The sequence below is a fragment of the Leguminivora glycinivorella genome, chromosome 23 (assembly GCF_023078275.1).
Source record: "Leguminivora glycinivorella isolate SPB_JAAS2020 chromosome 23, LegGlyc_1.1, whole genome shotgun sequence".
Lineage (NCBI taxonomy): Eukaryota > Metazoa > Arthropoda > Insecta > Lepidoptera > Tortricidae > Leguminivora > Leguminivora glycinivorella.
The window spans coordinates 3826434-3847105 of record NC_062993.1 but is presented as its reverse complement, the minus strand read 5'-3'; the positions used below and the strand labels follow the sequence as shown (position 1 = coordinate 3847105).

Sequence of the window (20672 nt, the reverse complement as noted above, 5' to 3'; positions counted from 1 at the left end):
CAAACACGACCACAACTCTGGCAGTAGTAGTGTGCCCGTGGCGAATAGATATCGAGCCTGGTATATACATTCAGTACATGAGGCTCAAATAAACAAACTAGTACATACCAGTACGTATACCAGAATGATATTGTAAAATTGTCCACAGAAGTGATTTTTAAAACCATATAGACGTTAATATACGGATGTACTTATTTTAATATATCTCGATATTTCGAGCGATATTGAGATCCGTCATCAGGCATGAGTGCTCGCGGCAACTAGTATTCGTGCAGAGTTACGGCTCAGCCACGACATTGGTCTAAGCGCGACAGCGGTGAGCGGCGGCCATACATTGGAGCGAGACACAGCGATGGGACTTTTCATTCGCACGTATGGCTGCCGCTCGCCGCTGTCGCGCTTAGACCAATGTCGTGGCTGGGCCGTTAAGCTAGCTAAGAAAACCCTACCTATTTACTCATGCGGTCTATTTGCAGACACCGCAAGTAGGGCGTCCTATTTTGCAAATTTCAAAATTTAACAACGCATACCCTTTAAATATACTGACACAAACCCAAAATACCATGTATAAAAAATCAAGTCTTTCCTGTAGGCCTAGCACATGATGGCCGCGGGAGTATGTCGCCGCGAGATAGACTACCCGTCCTTATGTCATTAATACAGTTAGAAGAAGACGTGGCATCTATCTCGCGGCGACATACTCCCGCGGCCATCATGTGCTCTGAAACGGGAACCCGTGCAGATTTGCACTCGGAATTATACAAATAAATTATTAGAAGTACCCAATTATACCCATACAAATAGTAATTCATAGTAACGGAAAAAGGCCAAACAGTAACTTGACAGCTTTGTATTGGATTTCTTTTCGCATCGAGATTTTTATGTGATATAATGTGTACACGATATATTTATAAGCGGATGAAATGAAAAAAATATATAAAAAAAAAAAAAAATCTTCAAAATCGGAATATCGCATAAAAGTCAGCACGGATTGTAGATTGTAGTTTACAAAAATCACCTTATATTTATTTACCTAGTAAGTTTTTTGAGTTCAAATAAACCAATTCAGGGGGTATGCGTTATTAAATTATGAACATTATAAAATAAAGGACATCCTAACCACAGGACTTGACCGTAAGTAGCGTTCAAACGAGGCACGTAAGATCGGCGATCGCTACTTAGTTCCCGGCACTTTAAGGCTATTCGGGCATAATTACCGAGTTCAAGGCTTGTCTGAACTTGGACAGCTTTATTATACCATTTATACCTAGTCGGACGGAAATCTGCTTTATTTTACTCGAATGTTCCCTGATTACTAAAGCTAGGTAGGTACATATTGTACCTGCAATCTGCCTCCTATAATAGAGTACTGATTACCAACTTCTTTTTTCCAAATGTAAAAAAAAATTGTTACTGACAATGCTAGTAGACCCGTTATCTGAGTATTCGAAAACAATAACTTATGTTCATTTTGTTATCATTCACCTGAGAATTTCTCACATTTATTAACCTAAGATCATGTACCTACCCCGGACCCAGGGCTTAACAGACGAAAGAAAAGCGATTTCATCAGACTTGTTGGTTTCTGCACATACGGTTGTTTCGATGTTTCGTGCATAAATATACACGTACACGCATTTGCAAATCAAGATTTTTTTTAATAACCTATAATGTGTCCCACTGCTGGGCAAAGGCCTCCCCTGTTTTCCGTCACTCGTCACGGCTCCGTGCATGCTCTCGCCAGCCGCCACAAAATGTGTCCAGGTCTTTCCGCCATCTCATCTTTGGTCTACCTCGGCCTCTGGTAATTTGTGGCACCCATTCGGTCGCTACCTTGGCCCATCTCTCCGGATGCATCCGACAGACGTGTCCCGCCCAATCCCACTTGAGCTTGGCTGCGTTCACACCAACATCTGTGATACCTGTTTTTAAGCGCAGTTCCGTGTTCCTTATCCGATCGATTCTACCAAAATTCTACGGACTCAAAATCAAGCTTATAGGCGCTTAAAAAACACTCGTTTCCACTCAAGACACAGAATTGAGTCTAAAAATTCCTCAGAAATCTTTATCCACCACAAAAAACGAGTAATACAACATTTACCACCCCAAATGTCCAGCAAACTACAGATAAAGGCTTCATAAACCCGCCGAGGGGCAGTTGTGGGTAATCAGACATGGTTTTATCTGGCAAGACGCATTTGTAGACAGACGGACAAATGGGACGTCGGACACGGGACGGTGGGGTGACGTGTCGGACCAATTCGGGGATTTGTTTTTTAGTGTCTGCCATTTTGATGTAGTCTAAACAATTGTATTTTGCCGGGTGTAGCTTGATATGGGTGCTATTGGTGACGAAACACAAAATTACTTATTCAAAAATACACAGTTTTATTACCGGAAGTGTTGGGACAAAACTGACTTTCAAACGTCGATAAAAGATTTTTTTACAGACGCAAAAACGACGGGGTGTTATATATAAGTTTGACGTGTCTGTCTGTCTCTGTTTGTCTGTATGTCTGTCTGTATGTGTGTCTGTCTGTGGCATCGTAGCTCCCGAACGGATGAACCGATTTTGATTTAGTTTTTTTTCGTTTGAAAGCAGAGTTAGTGGGGAGTGTTCTTAGCCATGTTTCATGGACATCGGTCCATTATGTCGGGGATTTTTTCAAAATTTCAATTTTGTGGTTAGGTTATTACATAAAAAGTCTTCCTGTAGTATGAATTTCAGTTTGTCTTTGAATATTTATCGTTTTGCTGTCGCTCCCCGTCATCATTTCATAGAAAAATGGTCTTTCAACTAACATTTGCACCGGCAAGGCAGTCGAAATGGCTGCCAAGAGTGCCAAGTTATGTCTATAATTTCATCCGCGCACGGACACTCGTTTCGTTTAGCCGTGCCTGCTAGCAGACCCATTAAGCGTCTTAAGAATATTCTAGGGTAAATCGAACTTTAAACAAGGCTAGTAAACAAGTAAATGAGACTAACCTTGATAACATAGCATCATTGTTCCCAAAATGATTCGCCGCTAGCGCTGCCTCTAACACATTCTCCCTCCTTGGCTCAGCCCTATTCAAAATCGAGCTGATCGAGAAACTCGTATACGCCGCGCTACCGGTCGCCTTCTCTTCTTTGTCCTTCTCGAAGAAGGGGCTCTTCTGCGTGCTTCTAGAAGGAGAGATGTCGGGGCTGGACGCGCCGGAGACGACGTTAACCTCGATGTCACGCTCGTCTTGCGAGGAGAGGGGGGAATCCATGGTGGTTAGTGCATTGCTGGCCTGCGGAGGGAAATATTATTATATGTAATTATTAATGTAGTTTTGTTTATCTCTCGTAAATAGCTAGGTTTAGTTTTAAGGTTATTGGAACGCCCTAACAGGGTATCTACTTATTATTGTATCATACCGTCCTCTATAATGAACATGAACGCAATAAATGATATGAATATGAATATTAATGTTATAATGTAAACTGCAAAGTTAGCGACTCTTTGGTGTGAGAAGATGGGAGACCGTTCTAATGTTCTAATGGCATTCGGATCGATTTATCTTTGGAACAAACGTCATTTTTGACAATAAAATACCTGGGGGGTTACCATGACGTGCTAAAGCCGTTCAGTTTAGGTTGAGAGAGTGGGACGGAGCTATGTAACTGCTATAGCTGTGTCCCTTTCTCTCAACCTAAACTGAACGTCTTTATTACGTCATGGTAACCCCCAAGATTTATCCATTTTAAAGTACAAATTGGGCCGATTGTCATCATAAGATAAAAATTTATTTGTATATAGTTTTTTCGTTTTACATTTTTCATATTCAAAGGTGCAAAGATAAGTTTCACAAATACAAGTCAAGTAAGTAGGTCACCTGTAATAATAGATACCACAATCACTTTATATTTTACATAATGGCACAAACATCTGATACAACATGTTCTATAGAGCCATAAGTCGTGTCATATATTTTTGTGTTCTTCAAAAAAAACATAAGAATTGCAAGGTGACTGGCACCGTTTTTTTCTCCAACTTTATGAAACTATACAATAATTATGATTTTGTGATGCCACGATTACGTCAAATACCGGTCATCCAGGGGTTTCTATTATCTATGTAGGTAATATAATCCACTTCCCCCTAAGTTCTCCCCAAATTACCCGTTTCCCCATTTCTAAAAACTCCATCTCCACTAAAGACGGTGCTCCATTATTCAGCGCTCTTAAGTGCGTTATTGTCCCTCGAGGGACTAGAGGTGCTTCAAATTTTGACCGAATGCCGAAAGTTTTGGCCGAACGTCGGATATTAGGCCACACTCTTTGCGAACGCGCCGAGGATGGTCGAAAATTTGGTAAAATCGTTTTAAAAAGATGATTTATTGGCTGTGAAATTTTATAACCTCAAAAGTAGTGGTACTAGCTGTTTTCTTCCGTTTCAATTTGAATAATTATATGCACTAGAGAATAGTGACTTTATATATGTACCGCAATATTTGATACCTGTCACAGGAACTCTCGCATTACGAAAACAGTTATGTAAATGCCAACATTTGAAGTTTGGAAAATTGTAAGTAATAACTTTTTGCCTAAAAGTAACATTGTTTACTAAGATTTAAATATTGTGTGGCGGCCCTTATGCCTTAAGTGTTACTTCTAACAATTTCCCAAGGGTGCATCTTAACTTAACATAGTAAGACCAGGGGGCCGATTTTTGAGTCTCACGGCGTTCGAATTCAGAAAATTGTCACTGAAAATAATAGGCAATTCACCGTTTTCAACCGGTATTTTAGTGACAGTGAGACTCAAAAATCGGCCCCCTGACTAGAAATATATATGATTATTGTGAGGAGGGCGCTGTTATTCTGATGTATGCGGTGACAGTTCAGTTTAGTATGAAGAAAATAGTACCAATGAAATTCCGCAACATGGCGCGTAGTCATATATTTCTGGCCGATGGTATGTAGCCGAATAGCATAAACGCTCACGAAACGAAACGCTCGTAGAAATCTATCTCTATCGCTCTTACATGTTGGCGCGACAGAGCAAGACTACCTTTCGAGTTTCGCGGCGTTTCGTTTTCGTTTCGCGTCGCAGAAATGCCATTTGGCTACGGCACCTGGCTTTACGTAAGTGTAGATATTTGATATTTTACCAAACACGCATGTAGACACGCAAAAATTTTGTCCGAAACCGAATACCGAATCATAATCGAAAATTCGTAGCATCTCTACGCGGATCCTACACGGTTTTGCATAAATGATGCTTTCGTCTTAAAAAATGCCATGTAATCGCATTAGGAAATATGTATTTCAGAAAACTGGATTGTGTTTTTGACGTATTAGCCGGATTTGCGTGTAATAGAATATTGAGGACGGGTATAAGGTGAGGTAAAAGTAGCATTGCCCGATAGAGTCCCAGTAGATGCCACTTTCAACTTTAAGTCATTCTATTCGAATTAAAGGAAAAAATTAAATTTGAGAAGTAAGACACAGAGTGTTGCCCCGATTACATGGTTTGCCATTCAGCAAATGTTTGCAGATAACAAAATTACTGTAAATGAACTGAAATCTTCTCGCATTGTAATATGCCTACTTAGAAAATAAATATTTCATTTCATTTCATAAGTATTTTGAACCTACCAACCCACTTAAAATTACACACATTACAAATTGCCCACACATACATTATAAATTATCCATATAAATGGTGAAGCCGAAACAATTTAGGTTAGCTCGTTATTAAATTACTCTATTGGGATACAGCGTGGTAAATGTAAATAATTTATGTACTTTTTACCGTTCTATTAACGCCAAAATATTAATAATACCTGCGATATTTCAGCTTATAACTAAATGTCCCTCGAGCATTCAATTAAATTAATTGTGACATGATATTTACCTAGTATTTTCAAGTTTTTCAGGCCAGTTCGAACTACTACTAGAATTTTTAAGCCCGCCAGGCCAGCCATATAAGAGCTCATATGAGAAAACAACTTTGATTGCTGAGGTCGCTGTCATCGAAATCGATGTGGAGGACTATATATATAATACATTAAATTTTTTAAATTGATATTTGAATAATGAAAAATGAAAATGAAAAATATGTTATTGCTAAAACAATGTAGGGGTAACAATTTATGTGGGTTGGAGTCTTCAATTAAGTATAAAATACCCGTGTCAGAAGACCCCGATAATGTTGTTTCTTTATAGTGGGTCTCGCCTGCACCAATACCATAGATTAAATATAAGATCATACCATCCCATTCATTAAAATGCGACCGCCTAAGAATACACTACATCACACATAGATGGCACCACAAAAAAAGTCTTGTTGCCATCGATTATTTGTAGATTGGCGTTAAGTGTCACTTTCGAGCCATACATCTATAAGGTTAAAAGTGACTCTTAACGCCATCTACAAGTATAATCGAAAGCTACAAGACATGTTTTGTGGCGCCATCTATATGTGGTGTAGTGTATGCGCGTATGGGATGGTATGATCTTCTTATTTTTATTTAATCTATACATACGAGTATATACAGAAAAGTACGAGTGCAATAGACAGCACAGTTAGATGTATTTATGATATTTTATGTACTATCATCTGCAAAAGTGCATGGCGAATTAATCAATGAATTTATTCATAATTGTGAATGTAATTAGTTAAAATAAATTAGGCATTTCTGGAAGTATACCTACCTCTACATAGTTTAAAATATTTTTCATCACACCCGCACTTTAAATGTGCTATTGCACGCAGGCGGAATGTGGGTTATAGAAAAATCGTTCTCCCAAGGGAATGATGAAACTTCTTGTAGAGTACTTAACTTTTTTACATCTATTTACAATTTTACATATTTTTTACATTGCGAGTGTGATGAAAAACATTGTGTGTAACTCGGGGAGTATGAATATTACTAACTCGAGTCTTTAAATCGCTCCGGCAAGCCGTCGCGATTTAACTTCCTCTCGTTAGTAATATTCAACTTCCTCCCCTTGTTGCACAATGTACTATTATACCATGCACCAAACAAAGCATAAGAGAAAAATGGACAGTAGATATTTTTAAATACAATTTCTATTTAATAAGTCGTATAAAAATAATATATTAAGAAAATGAGCGATCCGTGACGTCACTGAAATCCACTTCGTATTAATTCTACATTAGCAAATTGTTAAAATTCGTTTTGACAGTTCTTAAAAAGAAGTTGACTTGATTAAAAAGAAAGTAGTCTATTTTCAACAAAAATGTATTCAATCAATCAATCAATCATTTGTTGATAACAAGAGTTACAAGTCATTTTAAAAATCAATAAATGAGAATATTAACTACAATGATCAATGATTTTCATGTTCAATGATTGTAGCTTAAGTATAAGAATGCTGTTTTTAAAAATATTGTCCCTGCTTACGAAGCATAAGGTCCCGGGTTCGAATCCTGGTACAGCCACTACAGCCATATTACTATATAGTACTATTTTGATCGGTCAAAAAGCGGACACGTGTTTAAATGTAAATGATTTTCCAAATTCGCCATTTTGTCACTACGATGCCGCGATATGGCCGCCAACTGAACATCGGACATGAATTTCAACTCATGTTTTGAGGCATTCACGAAACGTTTCGAGTTTCAGTAGCATTTCTGCGAGTTTGACTGATACCTACATTGGTTACCACGTGTGAAACTAATTTTCTATACATCTCGCTTGCACAAAAAAAAAACATTCAGAAAAAATAACCTGGCTACATTTATTAAGGTGCCCGCCAAACTGTAAAAACAGTATGTTGGTATCATGGTATCATATAACTAAGCCTATTTATAAACTATTACAGGTTTATTACGTAAATGTAATACTTAATACATATGTTGTTTAGGTAGGATATACATTTTGAAAAAATAAATTTTTAGGCATCGTCAGTGTAGTTATGATAGTATTTAAAAGGTGGCGCTAAAAAATCGAGGTACAATTTTTAGTACGAAGTATGTAAATCCATAGTAATCCATATATGTTATGTAGGTACTATGTAATATTATAAATGGGAAAGTGTGTGTTTCTTTTTTTTTATGGGATGTAAACGAGCAGACAGGTCGCCTGATGGTAAGCGATCACCGCCGCCCATGGACACCCGAAACACCAGAGGTGTTGGAGGTGCGTTGCCGGCCTTTAAGATGGGTGTACGCTGTTTGTCTGTCCGTCTTTTACGGTAAAAAGGAGCGAAGAATTGTCGTGATTTTTTAAGTGGAGACAGTTGAAGGGATGGAGAGTGGGCTGAGTGTCGAGGTACAATTCGAGGTCGAGGTCAAAATCGAGGTACAATTTTTAGTACGAAGTATGTAAATCAATAGTAATCCATTTATGTAGGTACTATGTAATATTATAAATGGGAAAGTGTGTGTTTCTGTTTGTCTGTCCGTCTTTTACGGTAAAAAGGAGCGAATAATTGTCGTGATTTTTTAAGTGGAGACAGTTGAAGGGATGGAGAGTCGGATGGACATGGGCTACTTTTCGTCTCTTTCTAAAGCAAGCGAAGCCGTCGGGAAAAGCTAGTCCTATATAAATAATCCTTGTTTTAAACTATTATTTTCACAATATGTGTAATTATGAATGAATAAGTATTATTCCCAGCTACACTAGTCCCGAATACACCAGCGAACGGAAACGATTCCCGCTGATTGGTTGCGATCTCATGTTTAACCGGACATGATGCCGCCATTACGTGCGATACACTTTATTTGACCGGAAATGGAGGTTTAAAATGAAAGTACATATTGAAATGGCTGGGAAAGGTATCATTCGAGTCATTTTACAAGCGTATATTATCAGAGTACGATGTTTGTTTGTGTTATTTTAATTTCATTTTAGTAATTTTAAATTTTTTTTTAGATCTAACCATAACAGCGTAGGTAAGTACACACGATCCGTCTCACGTTCGAAGTGTAAAATTTCCTTAGTTTGCTCTTGCTATCTACAATCTTGGCACGTTTGAATCGGCTACCTACCTTACCTACCACCTGGCTCTTTAAATACACACCATGTTAAATGTAATGTTATACTTATTATACTTCCAAATGTCCCACTATATTTCGCTGATAAACTCCCATACAAAAGCTGATGCCTCACGCTATTAAGATTTTTCCGCAATAATATAAGTAGCTAGTTTGATTATGGAATAAGCGAGTTTTAAGCTGTCGAGAAAGTGTTTATTTACAAAGGGTAGGAAGTGCAGTGCAGTATAGTGAGTAAACACACCACGATATGGGTAGGTAGGTAATTTAGTTCCTTGGTACAATGCCTTAAAAGCCTATTCTAGTTAAGATTATATTACATTTAAGTAAATTTTCCCAAGTAAATAAATAAAATTTTGTTATTGACATATCATATAATAATTTAAAAAATGATCTGACGTGTTTCAGAGTTTAAAACAAAGTTAGTGGCACCCATAACCGATAAAAACCGGCCAAGAGCGTGTCGGGCCACGCTCAGTGTAGGGTTCCGTAGTTTTCCGTATTTTTCTCAAAAACTACTGAACCTATCAAGATCAAAACAATTTTCCTAGAAAGTCTTTATAAAGTTCTACTTTTGTGATTTTTTTCATATTTTTTAAACATATGGTTCAAAAGTTAGAGGGGGGGGGACGCACTTTTTTTTCCTTTAGGAGCGATTATTTCCGAAAATATTAATATTATCAAAAAACGATCTTAGTAAACCCTTATTCATTTTTGAATACCTATCCAATAATATATCACACGTTGGTTTTGAAATGAAAAAAAATATCAGCCCCCACTTTACATGTAGGGGGGGTACCCTAATAAAACATTTTTTTTCCATTTTTTATTTTTGCACTTTGTCGGCGTGATTGATACCAAATTTGGTACCAAATGTAATTTTTTACATATTGGTACCAAATTTCAGCTTTCTAGTGCTAACGGTTACTGAGATTATCCGCGGACGGACGGACGGACGGACGGACAGACAGACATGGCGAAACTATAAGGGTTCCTAGTTGACTACGGAACCCTAAAAATTAGTGGCAGGCAGCATAACTTCCCGGGTTCGAATCCTGGTACATCCAATGCAGCCATAACTATTTAGTATTATTTTGATCGGTGTAAGATTGCTACTTACTTAAGATTTTTACCCAACAAAATATGTAGGTACACTATGGGCATTTTAAGTATTTGGGTCTCCCCAATTAGCGTAAGTTGTTAACAAAAACTAACTGGCTTTCGGTTTTTTGACGACAATTAAGCATAAAATCTGTCTAAAAATTTACTTTCACATTCTGAATGTAGATTATCGGTTAAAGTGTATGTAAATAACACAAAACACTGACATTGAAATACTTTATTGAAATTTCATGCTTAATTATCGTCACAAAACTGACAGTGAGTAAATTTTTCTTAACAACTTACGCTATAAATATAAAACCGGCCAAGAGCGTGTCGGGCCACGCTCAGTGTAGGGTTCCGTAGTTTTTCGTATTTTTCTCAAAAACTACTGAACCTATCAAGTTCAAAATAATTTTCCTAGAAAGTCTTTATAAAGTTTCTACTTTTGTGATTTTTTTCATATTTTTTAAACATATGGTTCAAAAGTTAGAGGGGGGGGGGCGCACTTTTTTTTCCTTTAGGAGCGATTATTTCCGAAAATATTAATATTATCAAAAAACGATCTTAGTAAACCCTAATTTATTTTTAAATACCTATCCAACAATATATCACACGTTGGGGTTGGAATGAAAAAAAAATATCAGCCCCCACTTTACATGTAGGGGGGGTACCCTAATAAAACATTTTTTTCCATTTTTTATTTTTGCACTTTGTTGGCGTGATTGATATACATATTGGTACCAAATTTCAGCTTTCTAGTGCTAACGGTTACTGAGATTATCCGCGGACGGACGGACGGACGGACGGACAGACAGACATGGCGAAACTATAAGGGTTCCTAGTTGACTACGGAACCCTAAAAACGCCAGTATATTAAGCATTTATTTCACAGTAGGCGTAAAAATGAGTTTAACAGTTAACATAAAATAATTAAAACTAAGTTAACATTCAAGAGGTCAGTTATAATGTCCGCCTCCAACGCGATGACATGACAGAAAGCTGTTAACTTTAACTATTTTTCGCCACTCCCCGGTCATAAAGTTAAACTAATGGTCAAGTGTACTTGGCAACAGGATTGCGTTCGGTTAAAGTAATTTGTCGGCTTATGTAATGAGTTAATGAGGTTATATTTAACCGTGTTAAATCAGCCGATTATAAAGAGGTCTCAATTTCAACTTGGTCATACTTTGGGTATGATTACCTAGCTGTTTCATTTATAATAAAGTTTTCTTAATTTTGTCATGTTTTAATAATATTACTCATTTTCTTTATTTTCAAATGACGTGTCATAATCCGTCTATTTTAGGGCCCAACAAAAAGAAACATCAGTTTAAAAATTATAAACAGAAAGTTAAACTAACGTGAAACAGGGTATCGATTTTTGAATTTCGAACGCACGAATTCGCCGTTCGAAAGTCTGTGGAAAACGACGTAATGCTATTTTTGAAAAAGGACGGTTAGTAGGTAATTTTAAAACTAGTGGTAATGATCACTCGTTTTCGATTCTGTTAGTAGAATTTAAATCGCTAGTAGTGGAGATATTATTGAACGAATTTCGCGAAATCGAATGGCCGAGATTCAAAAACGGGACCCTGGCCACAAAATTAACAAAATACAAAAAAAAAAAGAAATTATTTTGTGTTCTCATGATATCATGTTTTCAATTGTTGTATATTTGTTTCTGTTAATTTCATCTATGCGTACAATAATACAATTATTTAAAAATGTAACAGATTATAATTTGAATTTGTACAAAAGCTACTAAAACGCATTAAAAACTTAAAAACCTCCCACGTTATCTATGGTAACTCGATACCACAGATACAATCACACCGGCCGCGTAATCGATATTTTAGAATCGATTTACTTTTTACGAAGCGGTGGCTGTTGGCAAAATATGAATTAATTTGAAATTGGAGCCTGTGCACCTGTGGTCAATTAAAAAAGTTGAGAGATACATTACAATTTTTTTCTACTCCCGAACTGTTATTCGTCATTTACAGGGTCGTGCACAGATCTTTAAAACCCTACATAAAGGTCTATTCCCCAAAGCCAGCGTCTGCCGGCTTTCCGCGCATGCGCGCAGTATCGAAAAAACTGAAAACGCATTGTTTGGCTCTGTAACCATGGCAACGCCTTATAACGACACTGCGGGCGTGCGCGGGAAGGCTTTGCGCAGCCGAGCTGACAGTGATAACCTTTGAGTCAAAATACAGGAAACAGTGTGAATTTCACGAAATTTATTCAAGAAAACTATTAAAAATTAAGTGCATGGTCGTAGAAAAAGTATTGTATGTGTTAGTTATATAATAAAAATAAGACTATAAAGTATAAATTATTGAAAGATGTTAAATGATAAATAAAAATAAAATGATTATTATTTGTGGTTTTATTGAAAATAAACAATATGGGTATGTTTTTAAATTCGTATAACTGTATTTGTACCACCTTTGTACATAAAAACATTATCAATATTAACAACATGTCAAACATGTATACACCTGGTTCAACACAAATCAAAATAACGTAAACAAAGTAAATATATGAATATTCTTTAAAATAGTCTGATGGAAAGAGGATATAACAAAAACCAGGTTTATACACCTTAATTTATAAAATGTCTCAATAAGCAGAATTATATTAATACTAAGCAATATTTGAATATTATTATTTTCTTTACTAAGCAATAAACCAATATGTGAACAAATAGCAAAGCAATATCTACTATAAAAATAATTTCATTTCATTTAAATCACAGCAATATAGAAAACTATAAAATGAAGCATGATCGTACCTCTTGTTGTCTTGTCGCTTAACCAGAACAAACTCTGCCCGAGAACCGAGCTACCTGGCCTTTTAAAGCCTTTAGAACAAGGAGCAACCATGCTAGTATGACCAGTTATCATCGTTATCAGTTAACCATCTTTTAAATAAATGGACAATACATTATGATCACAATTATTATCTTTACGAAACTTCAAATCACATAAGATATTTGTTTTCTTAAATTACATTACAGTAAAATACAATTAAATTATAGATAGGAATAATAAACACTAAACTGAAACATCAACGTCCAAGTAACCAAATCGTGATACTAATAATGAGGGTAGTTTACAATTCTAAAATGTTACTATGACACAATCTTTAAACATAATGAGGTTTTATAAATCTGTATGTGTATGTGTTTGTATTGTATTGTATTATATTAGATAGAAAGCTATTGCAAATATAATCTATCACGGCCATACTGACAAGTACTTCGTTCTCGAAGTACCCAATAAAATAAAAATCTTCTGATAGTGATTGATTGTATTGAATATATAAGTTTTGACCACTTGCCAAGTATCTAGACATGTTTGTCCCATTCACCCGCTGCTTATGAGAAAGACAAACACCAAACAAATGGCCGACCAGCGGAGTGGATTAATATATATTTATAAAATTTGACCACTTGCCAAGTATCTAGACATGTTTGTCCCATCACCCGCTGCTAATGAGATAGACAAACACCAAACAAATGGCCGACCAGCGGAGTGTTTCATATATACATATACATAAAATTTGACCAATCATTCACTTTTCAGTAATGTAATTTATAATTTAGGCCGATCAATATAATACAATTCAATACAGGTAAATATACATAGATTAACATACATTGCATCGCAGGTATATTGTGGACAGATCTCTCGATTCCAGAGATCTTTTTCGCAATAAAAAAAAATGAAACTTTCCACAATTCGTTCGGCCAATCTGACAAATTATTTCAAATACTATTGAGCATATCTGTTACTGTAGTGCTCAACATGTAAATCTTTCAAAAATCAAAAATATTTATTCAGCAAGTAGGCCACAGGGGCACATGTACATAAAAAATTATACGTGATAAAACTGATACAAATAAAAAACTAACTAAAATAACTGTGTAAAAGACTCTAAGTAATAAATTAACTTATTTTTCTTTTTCTTAGAGATTATGGTCTCCATATAACAATTCTTAGTCTTAAAGAACAATCACTGTACAAATTATATTTTTATTAATAAATTATTTGCATTTGTATTTAAACAAGCAAGGACTGAACGAAGTGAGGCACTTTAAAAAGGGCTTGAATTTCGCTAGATGTAAAATTTTTTGTCGCTTTAACCACGTTAAAGTATTGCCCTTCAGGGCCTCACCGGCTTCTGCAACGGTTGCGATGCTGCTCCACCAGAACTCCTTGGTAAGCTCGGCGATGTTGTTGCACCACGTCTCTGCACCGTTGTCGCTTATGGCCGGGTCGAAGACGGGTAGCGCCACGTCGTCGTCTGGGCGGCGTTTGGACACAGCCATCCGCGATACTTCTTTTAATTCGGCAGATTCCATCCTGAAACTCGTTTCCAAATGTATTAGCAAATGGGTTCATGTTTCCAGCACTTCTGATGTTAGTTATATAATAAAAATAATAAGCTATATGGTATGGATTATTGAAAGATGTTAAATGATAAATAAAAATAAAATGATTATTATTTGTGGTTTTATTGAAAATAAACAATATGGGTATGTTTTTAAATTCGTATAACTGTATTTGTACCACCTTTGTACATAAAAACATTATCAATATTAACAACATGTCAAACATGTATACACCTGGTTCAACACAAATCAAAATAACGTAAACAAAGTAAATATATGAATATTCTTTAAAATAGTCTGATGGAAAGAGGATATAACAAAAACCAGGTTTATACACCTTAATTTATAAAATGTCTCAATAAGCAGAATTATATTAATACTAAGCAATATTTGAATATTATTATTTTCTTTACTAAGCAATAAACCAATATGTGAACAAATAGCAAAGCAATATCTACTATAAAAATAATTTCATTTCATTTAAATCACAGCAATATAGAAAACTATAAAATGAAGCATGATCGTACCTCTTGTTGTCTTGTCGCTTAACCAGAACAAACTCTGCCCGAGAACCGAGCTACCTGGCCTTTTAAAGCCTTTAGAACAAGGAGCAACCATGCTAGTATGACCAGTTATCATCGTTATCAGTTAACCATCTTTTAAATAAATGGACAATACATTATGATCACAATTATTATCTTTACGAAACTTCAAATCACATAAGATATTTGTTTTCTTAAATTACATTACAGTAAAATACAATTAAATTATAGATAGGAATAATAAACACTAAACTGAAACATCAACGTCCAAGTAACCAAATCGTGATACTAATAATGAGGGTAGTTTACAATTCTAAAATGTTACTATGACACAATCTTTAAACATAATGAGGTTTTATAAATCTGTATGTGTATGTGTTTGTATTGTATTGTATTATATTAGATAGAAAGCTATTGCAAATATAATCTATCATATGCAACGGTGTTTAACTGAGTCAAAAAATACTCGTGGCGTCTCAATAACAATTTTCGGCTTCGCCTCAAATTGTTACTCACGCCACTCGTCTTTTTTGACCTCCTTTAAACGCCTGTTGCATAAAATACTATATTATGCTTTGATAGATGAACCTACCTATTTCTAGTTGTGATATTTGTGATAGACAAAAATCTCTGGGTATCTATTGAAAAGTTTGAATTTAATTCCACTTGAGCTCAATTATAGGAAGGTAATACATTAAGGTACACATTTTAACTATGTACTACTACAAAGTTTTCGGCTGAATACCGATAGTGATAGGTACATATAAAACTTGCTGTCATTCTGTACCATGCGTATTCTAGCAAAAAAAGAAATTTTATTCTATTGTAACTTACAAGTGGGAAATATTTTTCAGGTAAGTGGGAAATAATTAAACCGGCATACAATTATTTATCAACTGGAGTGATTTTTTGTAAGAGTATTATCCATCTTTCCTTAAAAAAGATATTCATCGGAGAATAAATTCCAATGACAGAAAACCTTCTTGAACTATTTGAAATATACGAAACGGAATAATAAAAAAATAAACTTTAATTACCAGTCAATATTAATTTATTTATATAATAACATTTCTAATTTAATCAGCATTGCGATACAGCGAGGAAATGTAGCTAGTATCCTTGGTACAATGTCTCAAGGGCCTATTTTAGACATTAGCTAGCTTTTAAGCTTAGTCTTAGTTTCTTATATAATTATGTAAATAAAGATATAATTCTATTTAATATCGCAGTTTTATCTCAAATCGCATTGGGGCATCCGTCAATTACCCTAAATACTAATTAATAATATAAACAAAAAACCCACTATTAATATTACCGCCTCTTGTTTTACCTCTTAAGTTGTTGTTTATACTTGCTATGTTGTTTCGTGTATTGAGGTGTGCAATAAAGAGTATTTGTATTGTATTGTATTGTAATATTGGACCCACTATTAATATGTCTTTCCCATCACGGAACAGTATTCCGGACCTTTGGAAGGCGTGCGCGGGGCCGAAGCCAACGCGTAGAGGCCCTTTCGACACTTTAATTTTATTAATGTATTCAAAAGTTAAACTCAACATTCTAACCTCAAATTAGATCACGTGTGGTATCCACATCTACGCCGCAAGGACAGCTGTCGCGATACCATCGCTGCTTAACACCGGAAAATGCCTAACCCTTGCATGCTAATCAGGCCGCGTGTCACACCGAAGCGTGTGTGGACACCATATTATTACATACTAGCTTTTACCCCCGGATAGCGCTGGTATCCTAGCGGTAAGTACGTGCGACTTACGATCCGGAGGTCGCGGGTTCGAACCCCGGCTCGCACCAATGAGTTTTTCGGAATTTATGTGCGAAATGTCATTTGTATCTCCCAGTCGCTTTTCGGTGAAAGAAAACATCGTGAGGAAACCGGAGTAATTCCAATAAGGCCTAGTCTGCCCTTCGGGTTGGAAGGTCAGATGGCAGTCGCTTTCGTAAAAACTAGTGCCTAGGATAACGCAAGGAGGATGATGACTAGCTTTTACCCGCGGCTTCGCTAGCGTTCAATTCGAAAATTGTGGAATGCTCTATACAACATATTTTTCCCTCACTAGCTCGGAAACAAGTGTTTTGTCCTTTAACACCAGCGGGTAAAAACGCATTTTATCCACTAGTGGGTAAAGTAATTTGACCTTGAATAAAGTCAAATTAACTGCTTTAAAATTGATAAAAGTAGGTGAATCTAGTAATAAAGATGATTTACCACCTACCAAAACTACTGGAAGCAGTGATAAACGCATTTTTTGCGTTGTAGTTTCCTCGCTATAGTGAGGAAAGTTTTGTGTTACACTCGGGTGCAAATGTATTTTACTTCTCGTGTGTTTTAACTGGCAAGTTCAGGATTCTATTCTCGAACCACTCGCTTCGCTCGTGGTTCAACTAACTATGAAATTGCAAACGTTGTCTGCTCCGCATACTAAACATAACAAGTGATACGGGAATAAGTCCCGTTTGCAATTTTAAATATGTGTAAAAACCCTGTAAGTTTAAATCTGTGCTCCATACAAACGTCCATCCCCCATTTCGTCCCCCCATTTGTACGGACGACTTTTCAGTAGTTCAGTAGTTTAGTAGTTTCAGTAGTTTTATTCATGGTAAACACATAATTATCTACATAAGTATTACATAAATTGTACAATTAATATTAAAAAATGTATGACGGGTTTACCACGAAATGGTCCCGCCTCAGCATAGATGCTGACCCAGGGGTCAGCGCTGATCTTCCGGCGAGCATTCCGCAATTTTCGCAAATTTTAACGCAAGCGATGCCGCGGGCAAATGCTAATAATTTTATTTAAGTGTTACAGTATACACTACACATAAACAAAAGAAGACATATTTTACAGTAGGTACCTACCTATGTGGTTCATAATTCCTTTTTAAAATGAATCGTTTAAAATCGTCACGGTGTAAAAGCATCCCTAACGCATCTTAGCTGTAAAAGGGTTATCAGACTTTGTAATGTAATTTTACGGCACTCGTCAAAACTCGCCTAATAATCAACCCTTCAACCGCGCGGTTTATGGCCTAACCGATTTTATGGCCTTTACTATGTTCACTGGACAATCAAGTTTTAAAGCTTCAAAGGGTTAACGCTTTAACGGCATATGTTATCATTATGTACTTGTACTTACTATTACACATACTATCTACTTGTATAAGAGTTATACAAATATTCTAGCAGTCTGATTTAATTTCTCACGAATTTTACACATCACATAAGTAGGTGCACAGGGTAATTCCGAAAGTCGTCTAATTACGAAAGTCGCATAAAAATCAGCATTATTTCCATCATATCAAGATTCCCCTTTCGGAATTATCCGAGCATTTCTGTCATTCGGAATTACCCTAATGCACCTACTTAAAATTACAAATGGGGTTTTAAAACATAACATACTTTTAAAACATAATTACAGGTACTCGATTAAGTAAGTCCCGTTTGTACTTGTATCTGATTTATCAAACAAAAACACAACGATATCCAATTTATATTAGTATCTATAGCTAATTTTTGATGTATATTAAAGTTCAAAACACGTGTACCTCAAAAATATAAATGCTATCTTACACAATAATTAATAAAGCCACTAGTTTGGTACCAATGAAGTATGAAGTACAATAGACAACGCTAAATACTTAAACTGCTAAATAAAAAATAAATTATCGATAACTCGGGAAAATATATATTATAAACACATATTTATGATAAACACACACAAAATGCCCTTACCAGTATACAAACCCGGGACCTACTGCTTCATAGCAAGCGTTTATGCCGACAAGGTTTAAGAGGCGGTCATAATTATTAGGTTCCACGCTGACGTTAATACATTATTATTATGTACTAGCTTTTGCCCGCAGCTTAGCTCGCGTTAGAAAGAGACAAAAAGTAGCCTATATCCCTTTCCATCCCTTCAACTATCTCCACTTAAAAAATCACGTCAATTCGTCGCTCCGTTTTGCCGTGAAAGACGGACAAACAAACAGACACACACTTTCTCATTTATAATATTAGTATGGATTTAAAAGCACCTAGAGGTCTGAATCGGTACCGTCAACACGATGTTTAAGGCCCACTTTCACCAACCACTAAACTCAGGGTTAGTGGGCTGTCATCTGTCAAATTCCATATAAAATGGTGGATTAACCCTCCATTTTCGTTGATGCAAGTGGCCCTATGCGGTGGTTTAAACATTATTTATTTACTTAACGCCAACGAGGAACATATATTTCATCACGCAGACTCTTTCAAATCACATAAGTAGATATATATTCATCGGATTTTTTTTGGCTTGGAAACACACCTCCTACAGTACAGACAATCTGTCCTAACATTTAAGTGTGCCTCCTCATTAAACAGTTAAAATAATTATTTGAAAAATGTAGGTAAGTAAGAAAAGTAATGTGGTTAAAGTGGTTATTTCAATACTGAGTTTAGATTCATAATTTGTCTAAATATTTTACTTAACAAGCCGAGAAAAGATTTTAAATGAAATAAGTATAGGTAGGTACATTATGTATCTAGTCGGTAACTATGTACTCAATTTAAATACATCGCGGTTTCAAATGTAATAAGTATCTATCGCGCAATATCATTATAGCTGCAATGTTAGTTCTTCTCACCATTTTCGAATAAATATCACTGTCAAGCTTTTGATGATTTCTATACATCAATAAATAAATATTATAGGACATTCTTACACAGATTGACTGAGTCCCACGGTAAGCTCAAGAAGGCTCGTGTTGTGGGTACTCAGGCAACGATATATATAATATACAAATACTTATATACCTTCATAGAAATCGTCCATGACTCAGGAAATATATCTGTGCTCATCACACAACTAAATGCCCTTACCGGGATTCGAACCCTATATATTATACCTACCTATATCAGATTAAGTAATTGGCACCGAAGGCTAGTCTAACCAGGTGCTTAAGCTATTGTACCTCTATAGCTCTATAATCATTAAGTTGCCGTGTTAACTATAACAACCTAGATCAAGGGTCAGATGCAGAAAGCGGTAACGTTAAAGGTACAACCCCGTAGATATAGGTAGTACGTATGTTCATCGGTTCCTCTCAATGTGGCCAAAACCACCGGCATCTTAGGTCCTGGCCCGCTGCTAGCGGCAGCCTAGGTTAGGCGTTTTAATATTTTTATATGTAGTTTATACTTTACTTTTATAACCATAGTTAAGTATCATTTATAAAGGATTTCATAAGACACAATATTATAAACACTATAACTACAATGCACCAGTACACAGTTCCACCAACATACCTCAACAAAAACCTGCAAAATCCCTTCAACACAACACTAACATCACTTCACTGTCACGCACACCCCCATCCAGAACGAAACGCGTTTGCGAACTGACAGCTACCCTTAGCTGGGCGTCACTCTCGAACAGATCCACCCCTCAGCCAACCAACCGTTCACCAGACCTTCCATCCCTTTCTCTCAAAAAAACAACCCTAAAACTCGTTCCAACGCGCTCAAAAAACACCCCTACGTAGTGAAAATACAGTGTTTCACAGGCGTATGGTTTTCTTTGTTTTTTGTACACGATCGATGTTCTGCTTAAAGCAATTACGTTGGTACTTAGTCGCT

At 36.1% G+C, this 20672-nt stretch overlaps 1 protein-coding gene across 1 annotated transcript in view; it reads right to left on the bottom strand.

Annotated features, from left to right (window-relative positions):
- LOC125238348 (homeobox protein Hmx-like) overlaps window positions 1–20414 on the bottom strand; it is a 49830-nt gene extending 29416 nt beyond the window's left edge. The window contains exons 1-2 of the mRNA XM_048145648.1: window positions 20343–20414; window positions 2987–3276 (exon numbers count right to left, since the gene is read on the bottom strand). Of these exons, the coding sequence (XP_048001605.1) occupies window positions 2987–3255 (269 nt within the window). The 5' untranslated portion in view covers window positions 3256–3276; window positions 20343–20414. The remainder of the gene's footprint in view (window positions 1–2986; window positions 3277–20342) is intronic.
- Window positions 20415–20672: the final 258 nt, after the last annotated feature.